Source organism: Aphelocoma coerulescens, chromosome 24 (genome assembly GCF_041296385.1).
Source record: "Aphelocoma coerulescens isolate FSJ_1873_10779 chromosome 24, UR_Acoe_1.0, whole genome shotgun sequence".
Lineage (NCBI taxonomy): Eukaryota > Metazoa > Chordata > Aves > Passeriformes > Corvidae > Aphelocoma > Aphelocoma coerulescens.
The window spans coordinates 5,138,660-5,151,290 of NC_091037.1; the positions used below are offsets into that span (position 1 = coordinate 5,138,660).

Consider the following 12,631-nt stretch of genomic DNA (forward strand, 5'->3'; position numbering starts at 1 on the left):
TGAAGGGGTGATAAGTGGCTGGGAGCCTTGGCACCTCCAAGTGGAGGGGTATCAGCTCCTGGATTCAACACTCAGCTGAAGTTCCAGTCATGCAAACCAGTCTAAGATAATCTGTGCTCTTCTGCTTGGGGAAAGTCTGTTGGTACTGTTCCCTTAAAATGTGTATGTAAATGTTTTCTAATTTTATCCTTTCAGAAGTGTTCTGTTGCAGCTGACATCCCATCTCAACTTACAATAAAACCATTTTGTAGAGTAAATTGATGGGTTTGGCACCCCACTACTTGTCTCTATGCTTCCACCAGCCCTGAGAATTAAAATACACCTACTAGATTTGCATCATGCAAATGCATTTTTCCATGATCTGAGTCAGTTTTTTCCTACCCCCATGAAAGATTAATGTTTTCGATAGCAGTGACAGTGTGAGTCAGAGCTGTAACTGCGAGCTGGGGCTTTGCCATGGCCGCACACATCTGCTTTCCTCTTGTGGCATGGTACAGTTAAAGCTTTTGTTTTCTGTTATTACAGGGTTTAATTTTGGGGAAACTGAAGAGATCTGTTAGGAATACGAAACGTATTTCATGGACACCGGGCCTGCTTTTTTCCTGAGTAATTATTTTGGAAGAGGAGTTGTTGGATGCTTTTTGCCTTGTCCTTTGCAGATAAACACTGCACCTGGTCTGCTGGAGGACTTACAGTAAAGAAATAGTGTGTGCTTTTGCCCTTACCTCTTTCCTGCCCTGAAGAGGTTTACCTTGGTTGCTACGAAAAATTATGGTGGGCCCTGTCACAGCTCAGGATTTCCAGATGTGCAAATCTTTTCAGCAATTTTTTGTGAAGAGTTGCAGCCTTGATGCGTTGACTTTGTAAACCTCAGCTCTTACAGCACTCGCAAGAAACTTACCTAAATGCTTACAAATTAATTTAAAATCAGGGGATGAGAGGAGCTTATTGGCACAATGCAGTTTCTGGGAGTGATAAACATTCAGAGCCTCTGAAAATTATGTAGGTTGTTTACATTGACCTGGATCAGTTTGAACCATGGCTGCTTCCTTGATAGTATTTTAGTCTCCCTCTATGGAGCTGAAGTCTAGTTCTGGAGTACTGCCTGCCACCCTTCAGCAGCAGCTTCTGGTGGGCTATACCTAAAATTTAGGAAGATCTGATTTCTAGAATCTGGAAAGTCTCTTTGCCAGGAGTTGTTCAGAGGAAGAGGTGGCTGTTTATGAAGCAATTTGCCACTGTAGCATCCTTGGAAAGTACCCTTTAAAAAAAAAATTTAAAAATTAAGTGTGGAACAAAGAAACAGGCTGTGGGGTGAGTACAGAGCACCCAACAAATGCTCTCTGTGAGCAACACTAATGGTCATGAAGTCAGTGGCCTCAAAAGCTCTGGCACATGAGCTTGTCAACAGTAGTATGCCAAAACCCCAATCTTTACAAAATATATGGTCCTGTCAAATGCAGTATTTTTGGAGTAAATTAGGAAAGCACAACACACTCTTTATATGCCTTCTGCTGTGAAAGGGAGCATTAACTGCTAACAATAAATAGGTGGGTTGTAGTATTTCAAGCTTTCCGTTTGTTAGGTGAAATTGCTCTTCCATTCCAGCTCCCAAGTGGAGTTCTCTGGAGTTACTAACCTGTCATCAGCCACTCTTTGCTGGGCAGACAGAGATCTTCCCAGGGGACTGTTCAATGTGCAGCTTGAGCCCTGCCCAAGAACAAAACATCTCCAAACTCTTTAAAACAGAAAGTGCCTGAAAATAGGCCTCTTCTGAGAAGCTGAGAGGAAAGGGATACAGGAGCAGTGTCAGTGCCCTGGGATATTTCAGTGAAATAGTTTGGAGAGTCAGAGTCTGGTTCCTGAACTGAGAGACCAAGGACCGGGTCAGCCCCAGCACTGAATGCTCCCAGTTTTTTGCAGGATATGGCATCATCTCACTCCCAGTACAGGCTGGAGCTTGGCATCTCTTTCAGGTTTAACATAACAGTGTTTACGCAGTAGCTGCCTTAACACTGGCTCCTTTGTGCACTCACGTTTGGAGTCTGCTCTCCTGGAGGAAACTGAGCTTCTCAAGCCCTGCATACTTCCCAGAATGGGCCATTTCCCTGGTCCACTCACCCACTGCAGCCAAAGGTTACAGGTTTGCATTCCAGAGATTCCAGAGCACCAAAGTGAATGCTAAGAACTGATGTCATCTTGAGCACAGAAACCTCGTGTTTGCCTTTTCTTTTACATGAATACTGTCAGGCTTGGCAGTGGGTTGAGGTCAGACTGGGTTTACTGACCTAAAATATGTTTTTAAATAAAGTTTAGAAAGTGCTGTTGATTGATTTGAAATTAGAATGGTGTAGTAGCTGTGGCCAGCAGTTTTGTGAAGTGAAGCAGGGCAAGATTCATAGTGGAGATAGTACCTTTTATTAGGCCAGCTGCTTTTGGGAAACAGATGTGTGTTTAGATAGAAATAAAAATAGCAAACTTGAAATTTGTTCTGATTGAAACAGCTGTTCTGATTCAATTATGAACTTAATTGTACTTAATTATACTAACCAGTTAATTTGAGGGAGGGAGGGGTGCTGGTACCTGTGTACTGCAGCAGGATGACAGAGATAAAATTATCCAGGTCACACGTTTATCCCTGTGGAAGATTTGTCTATGTCTGGACTGCTGCTGTTGATGGGATGCTGCTCTAACCAATGCCCAAGAAGTGATCTGTATTAAAAATTAATAATAATAAATCAACCGGTGGTTGGATTTACACCATGGGCTCACAGTTGGATGAACGTATCTGAGGGCTTGGTGAGCACCAGGGTGGGAATTTCCTAATCATTTTAGGACTTATGTGGCTGCAAAGTGGTATGAAGTCTGTTGGTTTCAGTATTCAGAAGAAGCTGATGTTTTTCATGCTGTAAATTGCCACGGGTCAGGATAGAGAGGTTAAAGGTGGGGTCATCATTTTGTGGTGCTAAAAATTACTTTTGAAATGATATGGCTAAGTGAGAAACTGAATGCAGACAGCTCTGTGAGTTTGATTCACTGACTCTTCCAAAAAGTTATTATAGATACCATGTTTCAAACCCAGTGATTTGAGCCATAACATTAGGCAGCAGGTGAATAAGGAGCTAAATTTTGTGTACATGGAAGTACACAAGGTCACATAAGCGGTATTTTTCAACTCCATTATAGTTTCTTTTCCATTTACAGTTTCATTACATTATAACATTACACTTAGAGTGTACAGTTTCATCTTTGCTGTTTCTAAGCTCAGAAACTTGACACCTGTTTAATCCCAAAACAGTGTATGTGACGTGGTAGCTGTTGCTAAAAATTGCATTTCAGTAGCCTTGAAACAGTGAGAATGAGCTGAGTTACTCCAAACCACTTAAAGGTCAGGTCTTCACTTGTGCTCCTAGGAGTAAAAAGAACCCCAACTAATTTTCAAATTAATTGTACAGAGTCTTTGGTATGGTAGCACTTCCTGCAGACTGCTTTTGGCTAATAGTGGACAAAATTGTCCTTCCTCTGGAAGCCCTGAAGTGCTCGTGTTTGAGTTCTCACCTTGTTCATGGATCTGTGCTCTGATGGTGATTCCTCACGTGTTTCCAGGGCAGGAATGCATGCTGGAAAAACCATTCTCTCCAACTGTAAATGTCTGTGGCAAAGTTAAATGCAGCCCATTAAATATGGACTGAAATGTCCCACTGTGAATATTTTTGAAACTTGTAAAAGTGTCTTTGAATTTCGCTGTGTTTCTCTGGAGGTTTGAAATGTGTTGTGGGCCAGGACATAAGTGTGTGCCTGGGGATGGGGAAGAGGAGCCCTGCTTTCAGCAGCTGGGAAGGAAAAGCCACCCTCTCAGTGATATCACCCCTTGTCCCTGCTTAGAGAATCCCCGGTGGTTTGTGGCTCCAAAATTAACAACTTTTCCAGCTCCAACCCACTTGCCACTTAGTTTAGGTGTGCACCTTGATCTCCCCACCCCAGCATTCCCAAGGGCACGGGTATATTTAGTTCTGGTTTCTGGTTCTGGAATCGCTATGGATGTGGCATCCTGCACCTTATGGTCCAAGAGCTGCTGTCAGGGACTGCCTGAGAATGGGAAATAAGACATGGCAAAGTGTTATTTTGAAATGGTGATGACACAGAGATGATGGACTTGGGGTGAAGCTGTAATGATGCAGCACTTTACTCCCTTAGGTCACTGTGAATTGAGTGCAGCTGTAAAAGTGCCCTGTGCCACTGAAAGATTAGAAAGAGAGTTGAACCATTGTATAACCTGGCTGTGCTTTAGCACGCTCGTCTTTTCACGTGGAAAATATTTTCATACTGTTTAAATTACCTTCTAAAAATATTTGATGTTTTTACTACATCATTAACTGTAAGGAGCTGATACTGATCCCCCTCCTCAGCCCAACCCTTTGGATTTTCCTGAAAATAGCATGTATGTGCCTGCTCCTTGTTCACACTGAGGCCTGGGTAGGAGCCACTTGTTTGAATGGAGGTGTCAGTGCAATGAGGGTGAAAGTCATTTTGCAGAAGTGATTTAACAGAGCAATATCCCACATTCGTGGCAGGAACACTGCTCCTGTCATAAATTTAAATCAATTTATTGCACATCACTGACTTCCGCTATTTTATTTTAAATTCTGTAACTAGATCAAGGTCAAGGAAGCAAAAGATGAAAGGAGAAGGAGAAAGGAAGCCACAAGAGGGGAGAGGCGGCAGGAAGCGGGGAGCAGGACAAGGAATGGTTTAGAATAGGGTAGCTGAATCAAGGTCTCACTTTGGGACTGGAGGGATGAGCATTGCTTGTTCAGAAGAACAGAGAGGAAAATGGGCTTTGTCTTTTGGGCCTGTAGGAACTGGGAGGATTGCTCTGAGATTTTTCTCCTTGTTTATAATGATGTATTGGTACTATTTCTAAATACCAAATTATTCCATGGCTCGTCCTTGTGAATGTATTGTTCTTGTACGAGCTGCTGAACAGAAGTGCTTGTGCACTTCTGATGTGCCAAGGAACTGCTGCAGCGACTGCGATTTCAGAGGGAAGGGGATCCAAAGGCCATTTCTGAATATGCTGTTACAAGATTTTGCTGTAGTGTTTTGGTCTGAGATCAATGAAATATGCTTTTCATTTGATTCATGCTGGAGAACAAACAGTCTGGATATTCAGATGCCTCTTGAGGTCGATCCGTTTTCTTTCAGTGAAGGGAATGTTTTGCTTGTGCTTAACTTCTTCCTCTGCACTAGTGTGAAATTTCATTTTAAACCCAAATGGCCCTTATAGTTTCCACCAGACTTTATATATATTATCAAGTGTTAGTTAATCTGTTCTCTTGAACAGTTAGTTTTCCTCTGTCTGCAAGGGTTTGAGTATCAAAAGTGAAAACCCAGGAACAAGAAGCAGCCAAGTGTAAATGTCTGTAGAACCAGGTGGGCTGTGACAGCTGCTGTTTCAATATGTCACGTTTGGGGTAAGTTGTTCCACACTTGAAGTTGTTCTTTGTATCTGCAAAGCTCCACGTGAGCCATTTGCAAGCATGGTGTGGTTTTTTTTATGTGAAAGGGAAAGAAGGATGATGTGCAGAAGCTGGCTGACTCCAGGAACTAATCAAATCCAATAATGTTGTTGATGTTTAACCAGTGAGACAATTCTCTATCATGTTAATTGTGTGAGGCATGTACAACACAGAAAACTTCCATGGAAGCTTGGAAGGGGCTTAAGGAGGTGAAACACGGGGGTTTATGTTCCCTTTACAGTGAAATGTTTCTGAAATTTTTTGAGAAATCCAGGGGTCAAACATGCCATTCTCATCAGGACCTTGCCCCAAATACATTCATTTGCTCCCACATGGAGAGAACTGGTCCCCAAGAAGGCAGGTTTGTGTTTTTCAGAAGAAAGAAGTTGCCCTCCTTATTTTATTTATCACATATATAAAACCAGTTTATGTGTATTTGATTTAAACTTCAACTTTCCTTTCAGATTTATAATGCATTGTGGTTTTGAAGGAATTTTCAATAACTTCTCATCCTAGTCTAAAACTATTTGTTAAAAGCAACTTTAGGTAATCAATACCTGCACTACAGCAGGAAATCAGAACTATTGGCAACTATTGTTTTATGTTTACTAGTTTGAACTCTGGTCTCTGAAAATTCATGCTGTAGTTTCTCTAAGGCTTTTCTGGTATTAAATACCTTCCCTGGGAGATTTGCTTACTCCTGCACTCTTGTTGTTGACTCAAGCTGATGACTTTTCTGCTTAAAAGAGACATTGGGTAGTCTGTCAGGTATAAGAACCATGAACAATAGTTTTCTGGGCCCAGAAAATAAAAATACAGGTTTCTATACAGATAATAGTTCCAAAATGCTGTATTTGTCGTATTACAAACATTTTTTTGAACAGTGTTGGGAATTTGGTTTTGAGCGGGCAGTAAGAGGAATGTGGAGAGAGAGAGAGATACCCCCATGTGTATAGGGAGATACAGATACATCGATGTATGGAAGATGATGGGGATAGATTGCAAATAGTTTAACCTGGGATTATGAAAATTCCAAGTGAGTCATTGCATTTCTGTAGAGTTAGTCCCTTGCACAGTCTGGGTCCTAGAAGAACTTGGCCTTAGAGAATTCAGACGAATCTTTTTCATACAGTCTTGTAATCATGAATCCACTTGACTTTTGCTTTCAGAAATGAAAATGACAGTTTTCCTCTTTATTTCAGGATACCTTTGATCTGTCGTATGTGGGAAGAACGCTAAGAGAACCAGCTAAAAATGGGTGTTAAAACATTCACTCATAACTCCCCTGCTCACAGTCAGGAGATGCTGGGGAAGCTGAACATGCTCCGGAATGACGGACACTTCTGTGACATCACCATCCGCGTCCAGGACAAGATCTTCAGGGCACACAAGGTGGTTCTGGCAGCCTGCAGTGACTTCTTCCGCTCCAAACTCGTTGGCCAAGCAGAGGATGAGAGCAAGAGCGTGTTAGACCTGCACCACGTGACGGTGACGGGGTTCATCCCTCTCCTGGAATACGCTTACACAGCGACACTGTCCATTAACACGGAAAACATTATCGATGTGCTGGCCGCCGCCAGCTACATGCAGATGTTCAGCGTGGCCAGCACGTGCTCAGAGTTCATGAAGTCCAGCATTTTATGGAATACACCCAACAGCCAGCAGGAGAAGGTGCTGGATGCGGGACAGGAGAACAGTGCAAACTGCAATTTCACTTCCCGAGATGGCAGCCTGTCTCCCGTCTCCTCTGAGTGCAGTGTAGTGGAAAGAACCATTCCCGTTTGCCGGGAGTCTCGGAGAAAGCGGAAAAGCTACATCGTTATGTCTCCTGAGAGCCCCCTCAAGTGTAACACGCAAACCAGTTCCCCCCAAGTGCTCAATCCTTCAACTTCTTACCCAGAGTCCAGAAATCAGCCCGTGGACTCGTCCTTAGCTTTTCCCTGGACTTTCCCTTTTGGAATTGACCGAAGACTTCAGTCAGAAAAGGTGAAGCAGGGGGAGAACTCTAGGACTTTGGAAATGCCTGGGCCCTCCGAGTCCAACAGGAGAATGACGGATTACGTGACTTGTGAGAGCACGAAAGGCAGTTCTCCCCTGGTGATCGAGGAAGACGTGCGTGTCAAAGTGGAAAGGCTGAGTGACGAGGAGGTTCACGAGGAGGTGTCGCAGCCTGTGAGCGCATCCCAGAGCTCCCTGAGTGACCAGCAGACGGTCCCAGGGAGCGAGCAGGTGCAGGAAGATCTCCTGATCAGCCCTCAGTCTTCATCTATAGGTATGACCATTTCTGGAGTTACATACAGCAACAGGCACGTGAGCACTGGTGATTTTCTTGGAGGAAATCTGCCTCGTGGGTTTTCATGCTTTACTTTTGTGAAACTCCCTTTTATTTCCCTGATTTATGAAATGTTACACATAAACTTGGAATTCTTTAAATAACTTTGCAGAAGGCAGCTGAGAATGGTAAGCCTGTGGCAGCCCTCTTTATTCAGCAGAGGTTGATAACTCCTTTTTACCTCTAGTTGCCTGACTGGGGAAACTTAATTCTGCTTTCATTAGTGTCAAAAGGCACGATCTCATCTGAGCTGCAGCACCAGATTTGAAAGGCTTGTGCCTGTAGCCACAAAGGGTTAGAATAGTACTTTGCATCAGACATCAAATCTTGTATAATCGTGACAGAGAGCCTTTGTAAGAGGATTTGCAAAATAAGTGGTGAAACACTGTCATCTTAATGCCCCAGACAAAAATAAAACCACACAGTCATAACATTGAGAATCTTTCCATTTCTCTGGGATTTGATTCTCAAGTTGCTTCTTCAAATGCTGCTGGTTGCTGAGAAAAATCTTTTTTCCATGAAAGACAATTTGAAACCAGTTTTGGGTTCTTATAGCAGGCTGTTCTTTATTAAGAGCTAATACTTAAAGTTTACTGGAACAATCAGCTTTTTCCTCTGCACAGAATGCATTGAATGACTTCTAGTAAATCAGAAGATAGAGGTTTTGCAGTATTTCTAGTTTAATTATCAAAATTTTGCCCAAGTCAGCTGTTTTACTCTCAAGTAGCTTGACCTGTGCTCAGCAGAGTTTGTTTACTGAAAGATTTTTAATAAAGCCTGTTCTGTTTGAAGACCACAAGAATGGCAAATGTACTGCTCTGCATCATTCAAATAACATGTACGTGAAAGGCTGCTCCAGTTAATTAAATAAATAACTATAACAAAGTAATTAGCTGTAGCCTTGTAGTCTGCATTATTTGTTTGCTTTGGTCAGTGCAACACTGGGCCTTCTCTGGAGAAGGTGAGATCAGGCTGACCTTCCAGGGCAGCAATATACCATCAGTGTCAAACTGTTCAGGTAATAGTCACTAAAAAGAGATGAAAATATTTCCCATTTATGCCATCCTTTGCTGTTGGGTTGTTCTCCAGTTTGTACAGCTCACGTGTTGATGTTTTAGGTTGTAATGCTTTTTCCAAATGAAAATGTTTTCTTTACTGGGGACAAGGATGTTTACCTTTGCTGAGGAACCAACTTAATATCTTACAGTTTAACTCTAAATCTTTAAATGTAGTTTGCCAAAATAGTGCATAAATTAAAAACTAAAAGAAATTACTTGTTTGCTGGGGAGTCGCCAGGAAAAGAGGTCCTTGTTCAAAACCAGGTTTTGATTGATTCAGTTTTTAACTCGTTATAGTCGGAACTGAAAGACTTTGCCAGGGCCATGTGACAAAAGATGCAAATTATTTCATCAAAGTAATTATATCATCAGAGACAAAATAGAACAAGTAGCAATAATGATCAGGGAAAGTTAAAAATAGCACATCAAGTGATATATATCATAAATATATAAATAAATGTCACACCAAGGCAGCATAAAGAACAAACTAGGTGTAAACTCCAGGCTACAGATGAGTAGTTTTGTGTGCATGGGGTAGAGAATCTCAGGCTTTAGCAATTATAATTTTTAAACTTAAATATCTGTCATTGCATTTAGTACAGCATGTTCTGCCTTAAAACAGCTGCGGAGAGAAGAAAAATGTGCCAGGGCAAAATCTTTAAAATACAAATCTGCTCTTTGTCTTTGAATATGTTTGAATTAATATTTAGTGGTCTTGGCATAATAACCATCCTCAGAATGGGTTTTATTCATGTTTTGCTATAAAGGGAAACAGTGTTCTTACTTCTTAGCACAGTTATGATACAGCACACTTTGTAGCTAGAAAGCACTTTTTACCTCCCAAAGATGCATTACTTTATGCAGTAATGTAAGAACAGTAAATGGAGGCAGCAAGATCTGGTAAAGTACAGATTTTTCTTCCCTGAACATAGTTCCCTCATATAATTGCATATATTTATCTCAGTGTTTTATAGTGCACTTACAAAAGCATTCTTGCCTCTCTCTCTGATATGCAGAAAGCTCTTACTCACTCTTTGGGAAATTTAAGAATTGTTCATTTGCAATTTATTATATTTGGAAGCACTTTATAATACAGAAGGAGCCACAGAGCAGGGACTTGATAAATAAGTCATTATGGGTACAAAACCAGCTGTGTCTGAGAAGATACTCTCATAATTCATTGGCAGTTCTGGCATTTCAGAGGTGAAGGCATGAAATTAAACCTAAGAGCAGTTAGGCTTGTTTTTCAGTAGACTTTCATTTAAGTATTTCATGAGAAAGAAGGATAAATCAAAATGGGATCAACTTTTGTAACTTTATAGATTGCTTAGTTGATGAATTTCCCAAGCATAGTTTGTCACCTCTTAACAAAACCAAAGGTTTTGATTTTACTAATTGTGAAGCTGCCAGAGATGCAATTTTCCTCGTCACTGGCCCCATAACATGGCATCACATTAAGACAAGAATCTTTCACTTCAGATCTCTCATTCTTTTTGACAGAATATGCACATTTTCTGCTTTACTTTTCACATCTTTGTTCCTTCTCTTTCGTTTTCTCTTTTGTCTGACACTTGCCAGTGTACACCTAATGCTACTTGATTTTCCTAGTGAGCTTTAGGGTTCCCAAATTCAGATTGCTCACGTACCCCTCTCTTAGAAAGCAGAATTATTTTACCACAGCAGCAAGAGCAGCTCGTAGCACTGTCCTGTGCTTTGCATGTCCTCGAGGGGCAGGGAGAGAAGTCTCCTTCCCCATCTGTCCTTGTATTCAGAGGGGGACATCAGAGGCTTGACCAAACTCCCAGAGGTGATGAGAGGTGTGGCAACAGCCACATCAGTGAATTGAGGTGTGGGTTTGTTTTAGTGCTGCATTTCCATTGCATTCTGTTCCCCAAGCCCCTTGAACTACATTTGCCCCAATGCTGGTGCACTGAGCAGGGCTCTGGAGTGGTTTTGTTTATACATTTCTCTAAGAAGTATTTGCTCTCTTTTGTGTTGCATTTCTGATTTCCCAGAGGGCTCTTCCTGTCTCAGCTGCTTATTGATAAATGAAGACATTATCAATTAATATATTTATGGAAGACTTGGAACACACAAGCCATTTAGTGTAGCAGGCTGATTGCTCAGGAAGTCTTGAAAAATTGACAAAATAGTCCCTTTAGGTGAATGTAACATTTCTGCTTTACAGTGCTAGTACTGGATGTGTTTTGAAAACTGACTGTATTTAACATTTCCATTTTCTAGGTGTACCAAATACGTGCCCTTTATTGAGTTGTCAATTTACTGGATAATCTGTGCAGAGAGAAGCTGATTTGGAACAAGTTGCTTCTGGGAGTTCTAAATTACTTTCCCAAGGCACTTTTATTATCACCCAGGAAGCAGCATCTATCAGAGATTTGGGAAAGCAAGCTTAATGTGTATTTACCTGCCTCCCAATCCTTTTTGAACAGTTATTTGCATTAAATTGCCCTTTTTTTCTTTGCCTAGGCTCAATAGATGAGGGGGTTACAGAGGGATTGCCCACACTCCAAAGCACCTCTGGCACCAACGCTCATGCAGACGATGATGATCGGTATGTACCAACCTGGTGTGCAAAGTGTTCTGCAGCAAGTGCTGTGCTGTAATTAACCTCCCCAACCTTAATCCCACAATGTTTAGTTGTTCCTACATCTAGCTCTCTCTGTTGATCAAAGTACAATCAGTGCCTGGAGGGGCAGATGCTTTAGAAGAATGTAGGTGATGAAAGTCAGACTCTGCTTACTCGTTGCTTTTTATTTCCTATTTCCAGGCAGCACTGGTGAAGATAGTCATGTTTTTGCTGTATCTTCATCATCGCTCCTTATTAATAAATTTTAATTAAACCTCTATGTGAAGCATGCATGCTGGAGGTGATACGCAGCCCCAAAAGCAACAAACTGAAAACAAGGACCTAGCCCTGACTTCACCAGACCTCGCTACTGCAAACCACAGAACAGGCAGAGCAGCTTTAAATCTCTTCTCCCAAACTTTCTGCCTGTAGCTTCTTACCAAGAGGCTGTGTGGCACTTGCTGTAAATATTTAGCAGGCTTTTGCCAAGCTGAGCTGAGTGATGTTTTAAGGGAATCCCTTAAAAGGGAAGGCTGGCAGAAAAAACCAAACTAAACCGTGTCTGTTTGGTCAAAGAGACCTCATAGTTCTGTTAGAGCCAAGTGAGGTACCCCCACATGGCATACAGGGGTGCACACAACTGCTTGGACTTCTAGTTCTTAGCTATTCCCTCTCTAAGCACAATTTTCCAAACTGGTTTTTGCAGGGGCTTGTAAGACGAGTGGGTTTGAGGAAGAAGTGTGAACCTTTGGAAGTTATTCCAGAAACTGTGTCAAGAGAAGCTCCCTATAGAGCTAATAACCAAGAGCTGCGTTTTCATAGCTCATAAAATCTTTCCTGTCATTTCCATCTAAAATCTGTCCCACTGTAGGATTAAAAAGGGAAAATAACTGCTTAGATAAGACTTTTTGGATGACATGGAAGATTTTATCTATCTGCTAACAAACCTGAGTATAAAAATAACACCCAGCACTTAAGGGTTGAATTAATAGTAGGAGCACATGTTGCACTAGAACTAATCCAGGCTTTTACACCTATAATTCTGAAGTCAAGTGGCACACATATTTTCAGCAGTGGATTATTTCAGAAATTTCCTATAAAGCTGCAGAGCTTCAGCACAAACTGCATAGAAAAC

At 41.6% G+C, this 12,631-nt stretch overlaps 1 protein-coding gene across 2 annotated transcripts in view; it reads left to right on the top strand.

Annotated features, from left to right (window-relative positions):
* Positions 1 to 12,631, top strand: part of ZBTB44 (zinc finger and BTB domain containing 44) — a 37,166-nt gene that overhangs the window by 11,073 nt on the left and 13,462 nt on the right. For both annotated transcript variants that reach the window (XM_068994617.1, XM_068994619.1), the window contains exons 2-3: positions 6,722 to 7,791; positions 11,397 to 11,481. In XM_068994617.1, the coding sequence (XP_068850718.1) occupies positions 6,774 to 7,791; positions 11,397 to 11,481 (1,103 nt within the window). In that variant the 5' untranslated portion in view covers positions 6,722 to 6,773. The remainder of the gene's footprint in view (positions 1 to 6,721; positions 7,792 to 11,396; positions 11,482 to 12,631) is intronic.